At 36.6% G+C, this 10839-nt stretch overlaps 1 protein-coding gene across 1 annotated transcript; it reads left to right on the top strand.

Moving 5' to 3' along the window:
• The first annotated feature begins 6959 nt into the window (after nucleotides 1-6959).
• LOC120624126 lies at nucleotides 6960-7867 on the top strand. Its single transcript, XM_039890484.1, has one exon. It carries the CDS (start codon nucleotides 7270-7272, stop codon nucleotides 7687-7689), a length of 420 nt encoding a protein of 139 aa, XP_039746418.1. The 5' UTR covers nucleotides 6960-7269; the 3' UTR covers nucleotides 7690-7867.
• Nucleotides 7868-10839: the final 2972 nt, after the last annotated feature.

The raw sequence follows: 10839 nt of genomic DNA, 5'->3' as shown, positions 1-10839 counted from the left end.
GATTGTATGCAGATAGTTTTCCTCCCTGCATTTTAAATCTGCTTCCAAGAGGTTTGATAGCACGCTACTCTCACTGCTTACAATAAATCGACCTTGCTAGATTGATTTTTTGAAACTGGATTGTTTTTTTTATTAATAAATCAATGGCCAAGCTGATGATCCACTTGATAGTTAATGGAAAATGATCGCCTTACCAAATTAAGCTTAATTTGCTTTACTCCGCGAATAGCAAGATAATCAATTTCTTCAATCTTTACTTCTCTTAGCACCAAAACAGATAAAGATCAGTCGTATCGTATCGTTTTGTCCGGAGTCCTGGAAAAGTTCCGCCCAGGGAGGATGAGGCGGCGGGGAGCCGGGTAATGAATATTTTAATATCAGTTCACTACTCGTGCGTGCCGGAATTTAATTTCGCTGCATCCACGCCTGTGCAATTCAATAACCGGAGGTATACATCTACAGGGGAAACTTGAGCTGTAATCCGTTGAAGACGCAGATGTAACACGACTATTATAGAATCGTACATGTATGAAGCATTATATTATTATACAAGCAGATGCCCGCAATAGCGCATATTTAGAAGTTGTGATATTCAATGAGTAAGAAGTGCTTTGCTTCGCAACCTGACCTGTCATACTGCCAGCGGCATCGTAAGCAATGTGCAATCTTTTGAGCATGTTTTAACTAGATATCAACACATCTTATGGCTTATGCAGCGCACGCTAATAACTCCCAGATGGCAGAATTTAATCGACACTTGTAACATTGTAGCCAATTGACAAAATGTATGGGTCCTGACTGTGTTATTTGGAGAGGCCGTTGTTTTTGTGTGAAAGTGTAACAAACATCCAGAATTTTTTTTTGCATTTGTAATGTAATAGTACGAAGTAGGATACGTAACGGCTCAGCGTAGTATACGCTGAACCTCTCGTTGGAAGGCCCTCGTCATTCGCGATGTCGGTGGCAAAGCACCGATCTTTGCGACATCCGCGCTCGCCCATCTCATTAGCAAGGAGAATCCGCAGTAGCCGCAAGTGGAAGCTAGCAGCTCTTTAATCCCGCGCTCACTAAACCAACACCCAGAATTCCTGAGTAAGATTCCCAGTTAACTAAATTAAATTTAAGTTTTATAACATTTAAAATTTAATAAGACTTGCTCGTTTTCCTGATTTTGGCCTAATTTTTGATGTGATGATACATGTTAACGACGATTGCTATATTTGGATCTCCATTCTCATAATCTATGAGGCAGAAAATCAGTCTTCTCTTCTCGCGGGTTTTGTAAGGGAATATAACTGGGAGCGGGCAGCCCAGTCCTCTGTACTACTACTACAAGCGACCACCAACCCGTCAGCCTAGCGTGCTGATTGTAAGCAAACTCTCCCCTTGGGAGAGGCCGTCACTTTCCGAGCCGAGCATTCTCTGAAAGTCGTTCGAATTTTCGTGAAAGTCTGAAGTTTTATATAAACGGCTAACATGTCCTACAATTTTACTAGTTTTACTGTATCAATGAATAAAAAGTCTCAGCGGATCGCAAGTTTTCAAGTTCCGACGCGCACTGACCACCTGAAAGTTATTCCTTTGAGGAATCCTCAGATCCGCAGTTCTTTACATTCCGCGAGTTCTCGGCGAAAGTATGCAAAGTTTCGCTCTAACTCAAAGAGATATCCCACCGGCGGATTATTCCAAACTCCTCCGAAAGAATAATGCACCTCCGTACTTCGCCACTAAGTAAAGTTGCTTCGGATGGAATTAATTCCTTTGAACATATTTTTAACTTTGTCTCAGATTGTTTGAAATCTTATGGCCAGATCTCATTATTTCAGTAGAAGTTCTATTCAGTTGTACTCACTGTTTATTTTTCTTCTTACAACGAAGACATCGAAGTCTTAGTAATAGGGTCCCGTTTTACCTTTTGGGTACGGAACCCTAAAAAAGGAAAAAAAGAATATGGGTGAAGGTGCAGGTGGGCAACGGTAAGTATACTTTAACTAATTTGACGTGTGATAAAGTGGAATAGCGACCATACTCGCATCACTGCGGGCTCCACTGGCGCGCTCGAGTACGGGTTTTAGATTGGAGGTTGCATACTTCGAGAGCTATGCGGCCCAACACCCTCCACTGCCAATAAACTATGCGGAACATTATAAACCGAAATGAAGTTGATCAATTCGCTACTTTGAAACTTGAATGGTTTCATTCAAAGATATCCTCTCGTTCCATTTCACATGAGCGAAATGATTATACGGTAAAATGCACCGTAAAATTTATAGAAGTAGTAGAAATTTTTTGTGACAGAACTTGTCTGGGTGTGGTACAGGATATGCACTAAGGAGGCAGGTGGTATAAAAGGAAGAAAATGTCTTGTGAGAATTATACAAACTCAACGGTAGGTTTATGTAACTCGTCGGTTATTTGCGGGAACATACGTGTAAAATGTGACATAGAAGTGAGTTGATGGCGGTAACTAAATTCGACAACTTGAAACTAAAGCTTTAAGTGTAGGGTTTTCAGAAAGGCTTTACACTTCTGTCAAACTATGAAAAACTTACAAATACTTATTATGAGAATTAAACTAAATTGATATATATGAATCCTCCACAATCGATAGAATGTTTTTTTTTATAGTCAAGGTTTATTTAAGGAGTTTATGAGAGAGATAAAACGTTTGCAACTTTTCTGCGAATGCAAATAGAAACACTTAAAAATACATTTCAATTTCAGCGGCCGCCTGCACTTGAACTTGCTTTTGGCAATATTCCATTCATCGGATTGATTCCTCGCCTCTCTGCTTCAGATACAATTTAAAGATTTCGGCTTCCTTCCGAGCAATAATACTAATATTATTCGTTTTAAGATATGCTAACAATTTGATGTATTGGGTTTATCCGACAAGAATTCTCAGTAGGTACCGAACTCGGTCCCTCCGAAATTATTTGGAAAATTGTTTAGAGCTTATGTATATCTGATTCATTAAAGAGGCTGTCATGGTGGTCTGTTGTACGTTGCGTTGAGGAAAGAAGACAGGCGCAGTGCTAAATTTATACAATTACATGCAAATGACGGATTGTATTAGTTATTGGATATTGATTAAGGTCAGGCTGAAGGCTTGGCCTTCACCACCCTGCCAGCAGCCGCCGCGTTGTCCCAGTCGTTATCAGTTACAATCACTACCTTAACCCACCAACCGTATCATCACAAAATCAGACTGCAGACTTAATATGAATGTGCATATTTAGCAATAGCATCTATCATCTTTAACCGACTTCAAAACGGAAAGGGTTCTCGTCAGCAAAGACATCGAAACTAAAACTTAATCAATATACTGACCACGAAGAAAATTGTAAACGCGGTGATAGCTCAGTGGGTAGGACTTTGACTTGACTTTCGAGGGGGTGAGTTCAATCCAAGCACGCACTAGCTTTTCTAGGTTATGTGCGTTTTTAGCAATTAAAATATCACTTGCTTCAACGGTGAAGAAAAACATCGTGAGGAAACCTGCATGCCTGAGAGATTTCCATAATGTTCTCAAAGGTTTGTGGAGACCACTAATCCGCACTGGGCCAGTGTTGTGGACTACGGCCTTAACCCCTTCTCATTGTGGGAGGAGACCCTTACCTTATAGTGGGCCGGTAATGGGTTGATAAGATGATAATTATGATACTGAGAAAATTGTAGGACTGATTGTGAAAATTGTAATTTTTCTGTCACGTCGTCTTTGAACAACGAGTGTTACCGATATAGTTTGAATGCATCGCTAAGCTAAAGTGGCTTTGGGTTGGGCACAAAGCTCCTATATCCGATGGACGTTGGGGTCACAAGGTGTTGAAATGGTGACCCTGAACCGGTAAACGCAGCCGACATCAAACGAGTCACTGGAAACAAACAGCCCAGGACCTTCGATGAAGACCTTAGAGAATGTTAAATGTTGGGGAGAGTTCCAAGAACTCCCCACAAAACATTTATTTTCCTCTCATAATAATGATGATATAATTATATTAGTATTTAATATATTTTTGGTTAATTAACTTTTTTATTCAAATATTTTTTTACAGTCTATACTTTTAAAAACCCCTTAGAATTACTCCCTTTCTTTGACAACCCTGCAAATTGATGTTACCAAATAGATAATCTAGTGGCAGGTGATACAATATTAATACTGTGCTAAGGTAACGCGCGTTTCACGTTCTGTAGTAACGACCCGTGTAAGAATAACGTAAAGATGTAAGGCAAGGTATGCAAAACTTCCATCCGACCCAATTTGTCTTGTTTTGGAAACGGCGGCCCAAAATAAAACACGCGGCCCCCGGAGCACAGCTTGATGAATATTTTAATATGAACTCAGTGCCCTTACTTTACCCGATTTAGAGTTTTAGAGAGTTATTCTTGGGAAACTACATTTATAACGCAATACAAGAAGGAAAAATTTCATGTACCAAGATTAGCTAAATATAAATTGACTGTGCGATGGTGATAATCAAAGTCAAAGTCAAAATAAAAAGAGAAACCTGGCTAAGCTGCTGTGGGCGCTTCTTAGATCGTTTCGAACGCTCCTAGCTGTAGTTTTAAGGTAACGAATGTATTTATCACCATCACCTGGCAATAATTGTAACATATAATTGATATAAAGTCGGCGCGCTTTACAACCATAGTGTAACATCAAGTACGCATATAATTAATGTCAATGTCAGTGAACTTTGCGTCATCTGTCAATGTAACTTGTCACACAAAAATATGCAATATCATTCACTTCTCCAAATACAACCTTCGCTGAGGTCACGTTTTTTATTAACTCAAACCTGCATCAAGAACTAGGGTCTGCCTATCGGGCCCTATGGTGTGTCCAATCTAAGGATTGAACATATTTTGGCGACCGTGACAGGACTCTTCAACAGAAGAGAGAGTGCCATCAGCGAGGAAGAGACGCAGCGCTTATCGTCGCCCGGCCAATACAAGATCGCGGCAGCCATCCACGTGTCGGACGATTCAAGATAAGTGCCCGTACATCACACCCATACAACACAATCACTTTCACCTTCATCCAATCATCCATCCATTTCATTCATCCATCTATATCCATAATCATCCAAGGATCATACACTATTTTTATAGTACTCCACTACGCATGTTTCACATCACTCATTTAAATTTGCATATCACTCATTACATTTATATATTAATCACACTCTTACGTTACCATAATTTTATAGTTCATACAACATAATTAGTACACGCGCGCAATTTAGGACAGTAAATTTGTGACTGGAGACCGATTCGCCGATGCAACGCGAGCGCATCGTTGACTCATTAGTTCGTTGCATTACACAGGCGTAAGCAAATTGTTATCGCGATTCTTTGTTTTAAAATTACTCAACCACCGTCACATTTTTAGTTTTTGGTAATTCCTGCAATTTAAGATGTCTAACCTTAAAGAATTGATTATAAAACGTAGTAGCGTGAAGGGGCGCGTGACTAAGTTTAAAAACTACATCTCAAAATTCAGCAAATCATCCAGTTTAGACTCTTTACAGATAGGTGAATTAAAGATAAAAATAAACAAATTTGAATGTTTATCTAGCGAATTCAGTGAGTTGCAAGGTCAGATCGAGACGTTAAACGCTGACGAGCTAGAAGACGAACTCGATATTCGGGAAGAGCTCGAGAATGAAATAGATTCTGCCATGTCACTCGCACAAGACATACTAACTCGGTTCTCGAAAAACTTTAACTTTGAAGATGCTCACAGCAGCTCTACGCATCAAGGGTGCGGCGGAAATTCTCAGGGATTAGGTTTTAAACTCCCTTTAATCCAGGTTCCTCGTTTTGATGGTTCGGCATCCCGTTGGATGCAATTCAAAGAAATGTTTTCCTCTCTTATTAATGAAAATTCAAACATATTACCAATATACAAGTTTCATTATTTAGTTTCTTATTTAGAGGGAGATGCCGCGCGTGTCGTAAGCAACCTTGAAGTTTGCGCCTTAAATTATAACAAGGCCTGGAGTTTATTATGCGAGCGATATGACAACAAAAGGCAATTAATTAATAGTCACCTCAACGCCTTATTCAACATCGAACCATTGACTCGCGAATCAGATCAAGCATTGCGTTCTTTAATTGATGGTGTCAGCAAAAATTTACGCGCTTTGTCCAGTTTAGGGCAACCCACCGATCAGTGGGACACGTTAATTATTTACATGGCTAGCTCAAAATTAGATAATCAAACCAGTATGAAATGGGAGGAGCATCGCAACACCTTAAGTGACATACCTACCTTAGAACAATTTCATAAATTTTTAAAGGATCGCGCTGATGTGTTGTAATTATTTAATCAACATAAAATTCAAAACAAGCGTATCACTTCATCTCATGGAGTATCTGGCCCCAGTAGCAATAATAATTACACTAGGAATTCTAAGCAAAACAAGGTGTTTTCCTATGTTACGCAACCGAGCTCTAATAACAACACTAATAGGTATCGCACTCGCTGTATAGTTTGTAAGGGTAATCATTTTATTTACACTTGCCCTTCCTTTTTGGCCAAATCCCCTGAACTTAGGATAGCTGAAGCTCAAAGACTTCAACTTTGCATGAACTGTCTCCGATCAACCCATAAAACCCGGGACTGCTTAGGTGGAACCTGCAGGGAGTGCGGGAAACTCCATGCCACGATTCTTCACAGGCCTACAAATCAAGAACCTGCTACACCTGCACAGGGTTCGAACTTTGAACCCCATGATGGGAAATTTACCATCACAGCGGGTGATGCCTGCCTTTCCATTTCATACTGTCGGTATCGACTTCGCGGGTCCGTTTCAGATGCTGACTAGAAAGGGTCGAGGTGCAAAAACGATTAAATGCTATTTGTGTTTGTTTATTTGCTTCCGTTACAAATGCGTCCACTTAGAAGCCGTAACTGACCTTTCCAAGGATGCACTGATTTTAACCATGCATCGCATGATATCCAGACGCGGGAAACCAGCCCAGATTTTCAGTGACAATGGTCGAAACCTGGTTGCCGCAGCTAGGGAAATTACAGAATTTTTGAAAACAAATCCCGTCATATCTGACTTCGCAGCTGACAACCAAATTAAATTTTCTTTTTTACCGGCGTACGCCCCTCACTTCGCAGGCTTATGGGAAGCAGGTATAAAATCTGCCAAGCACCATATAAAGAGATACATAGGAAATAACAAATTAACATTTGAAGAACTGAGTACACTCTTTGCGCAAGTGGAGGCTATCTTAAATAGTCGTCCCTTGTATCCCATGTCTTCCTCTCCTAACGATATGCTCCCTCTATTCCCAGGGCACTTCTTGATCGGCCGGCCGCTGACAAGTTTGCCATCGCCGCAGATCGAAGACAGCACCAGCACCAGCAGTCTTGACCGCTACGCGAGAATCGAGAGCATAAGGCAGCAGTTTTGGCGTCGGTGGCAAAGGGAATATATCAGCGAGCTCCAGCAGCGCACCAAATGGCGCACTAATAAGGACAAACTACACGTCGGAGACCTCGTCATTCTACAAGACGACAACCTCGCTCCACTTCACTGGCGTATGGGCAGAGTGGTAGGATTATTTCCTGGCCCTGATGGCATTTCAAGAGTGGCGGAAATAAAAACCACTAGAGGAGTTGTCAGAAGAGCTTTGACTCGGATTTGCCCTCTTCTTTCGGAAACTTCATCTTAAACACCCTCGGTGTTTCAGAAGGGGGAATCATGTCGGCGCGCTTTACAACCATAGTGTAACATCAAGTACGCATATAATTAATGTCAATGTCAGTGAACTTTGCGTCATCTGTCAATGTAACTTGTCACACAAAAATATGCAATATCATTCACTTCTCCAAATACAACCTTCGCTGAGGTCACGTTTTTTATTAACTCAAACCTGCATCAAGAACTAGGGTCTGCCTATCGGGCCCTATGGTGTGTCCAATCTAAGGATTGAACACTAAGTGCCTGCGATAGCTCAACATGAATATTTTTTTTTTAAATTGAATTGAATTTGAGATGTCTGACATGGATACCAAATTATAAAGCGGTCTTCCCGCGGCTTAGACCGTAATCAATTTTCAATTTTCCTTCGGGAACTTACATAATGTACTTAAGTATATAATGTTTTTAAGTATATACTTTTTTAGCTTCCTACTGCTGCAGGTATGGACCACTGTTGTATCTGAGTTTACTATCAATAATTTGGATAAGTCAGTATTAACAGTAGACATGTCAGCAGCAGCAGTAACCAACTGCGGGGCCCTATAAACTAATTCTTCATATAGGCTTTGTGTGTATTGCTGTTGTGTTCTGTGCAGCATCTTCCAGTTCAGTGGAACAGTCAGTCCAGTTCAGGTGGTGGCCATCACTTAGCTCCCGCTGCAGAGTAGTAATCTGGTTCAGAGCCTTCTCGTACTCAGCACGGCACTCATCAAACCTTACCAACAGCTGAAGTCTATCCCGCTCTCCTACAATGTCGACATACTTTATGTGCAAATCCGATAGTTCTGATTTTAGTCTATTATTATTCGTAAGGACGTCTAATAATTCCTTTTCCTTTTTATCTCTTTCACTGTTCAGTTGGGTACATAACTCCTTGCTTGCCTTTAATTATTTCAAGGCCAACTGTAATTTTGATTGCTCCTAGCGCGCTAAGGCTCTGCGGGTCATCATTTTGTAATAAAATAAACTTGGAACAAGGAGTAATTACCCAAAGAATGCAAGATGACAGGTAGTTTAGGTATTGCAGTGTATTGCTGTAACAATTGCAGCGTTACACTTGGATAACAAGCAATTGCAGTTACAAGTATGTATGTGTTTTTCACGCGCTAAGTAGTTGTATTAAAGCCAATACGACTAATAGCACTCTTTAAAAACACCACAACAGAAGTTTTAAATTAGAGTTTTACTAACCTAATTGTCACTAGGTTTCCATCGACGAAAATTTTTCTTACGCACTTTTAACACTAAACTATTAAATATATACTACTATTTATTGAATAAATTAGGCGATTACATTGGATTTGGGCTATAAAAACACACTAATCAAATTAAAAATACAAATAAAATAACAGAAATCTTTAAACAGCTGTTATAGGCGGTGTTGCCACACCAAAAAATCCATTATAAAGTGCATAAAATAATTAAATAATGTATTTAATTATATAATGTACTTATGTATAGAATGTATTTAAGTATATAATGTACTTAAGTAAATAAAGTACTAAAGTATATAATGTACATAAGTAAATAATGTACTTAAGTATATAATGTAAGTGGGTATATAATGTAAATAAGTAAATAATGTACTAAAGTATATAATGTATTTAAGTAAATAATACACGTAAGTAAATAATGTACTTAATTATATAATGTACTTAAGTATATAATGCACATAAGTAAATAATGTATTTAATTAATAATGAACTTCAGTACATAATGTATTTGAGTAAATAATGTACTTAATTAAATAATTAATTAAGTATATAATGTACATAGGTAAATAATGTATTTAAGTATATAATGTACTCAGGTATTAAATGTATTCAAGTAAATAATGTACTTAAGTATATAATGTACATAAGTAAATAATGTTCTTGAGTAAATAATGTATTTAAGTATATATTGTACATTAGTTAATGATGTACTTAAGTAAGTAATGTACTTAAGTAAATAATGTGCTTAAGTATATAAAGTACTTAAGTTAACAATGTACTTTAGTATATACTGTTCTAAAGTAAATAATGTCCTAAAGTAAATCATTGTGCTTATGTATATAATGTATTTAAGTATATAATGTAAGTAAGTATATAATGCACATAAGTAAATAATGTACTTAATTATATAATGTACTTAAGTATATAATGTACATAAGTAAATAATGTATTGAATTAAAAATGAACTTAAATATATAATGTATTTAAGTAAATAATGTACTTAATTAAATAATTTACTTAAGTATTTAATGTACATATGTAAATAATGTTCTTAAGTAAATAATGTACTTAAGTATATAATGTACATAAGTAAATAATGTTCTTGAGTAAATAATGTATTTAAGTATATAATGTACATTAGTTAATGATGTACTTAAGTAAATAAATTACTTAAGTAAATAATGTGCTTAAGTTAATGATGTTCTTATGTGTATAATGTATTTAAGTAAATAATGTACTTAAGTATATAATGTACATAAGTAATCAATGTATTTAATTAAATAATGTTCTTAAGTATATAATTTATTTCAGTCAATTATGTCTTTAAGTGTATAATGTATTTAAGTATGTAATGTACTTAGGTAAATAATGTACTTAAGTATATAATGTACTAAAGTAAATAATGTTCTTAAGTATATAATGTACATAAGTAAATAATGTGTTTAATTAAATAATGTACTTAAGTATGTAAGTAAGTATACAATAAAATAATAAGTACATAAGTATACAATGTATTTAATTAAATAATGTTCTTAAGTATATAAATTATTTCAGTAAATTATGTCCTTAAGTGTATAATGTATTTAAGTTTGTAATGTACTTAAGTAAATAATTTACTTATGTATATAATGTTCTTCAGTATACAATGTACTTAAGTATATAATGTATTTAAGTATATAATATACATTAGTTGATGATGTACTTAAGTAAGTTATGTACTTAAGTAAATTATAAACTAAAAGTATATAATAATGTATTTAAGTAAATAATGTACTTCATTAAATAAGGTTCTTAAGTATATAATGTATTAAAGTAAATAATGTACTTTAGTGTATAATGTATTTAAGTATATAATGTAAATAAGTAAATAAGTGAATAATGTACTTAAGTAAATAATGTACTTAAGT

Source organism: Pararge aegeria, chromosome 5 (genome assembly GCF_905163445.1).
Source record: "Pararge aegeria chromosome 5, ilParAegt1.1, whole genome shotgun sequence".
Lineage (NCBI taxonomy): Eukaryota > Metazoa > Arthropoda > Insecta > Lepidoptera > Nymphalidae > Pararge > Pararge aegeria.
The sequence above is the reverse complement of the archived record's forward strand: the minus strand, read 5'-3'. Positions and strand labels throughout refer to the sequence as shown.

Excerpts from the sequence above, each read along its gene's own strand:
- LOC120624126 (XM_039890484.1), top strand. The coding sequence starts at position 7,270 with ATGTCTTCCTCTCCTAACGATATGCTCCCTCTATTCCCAGGGCACTTC.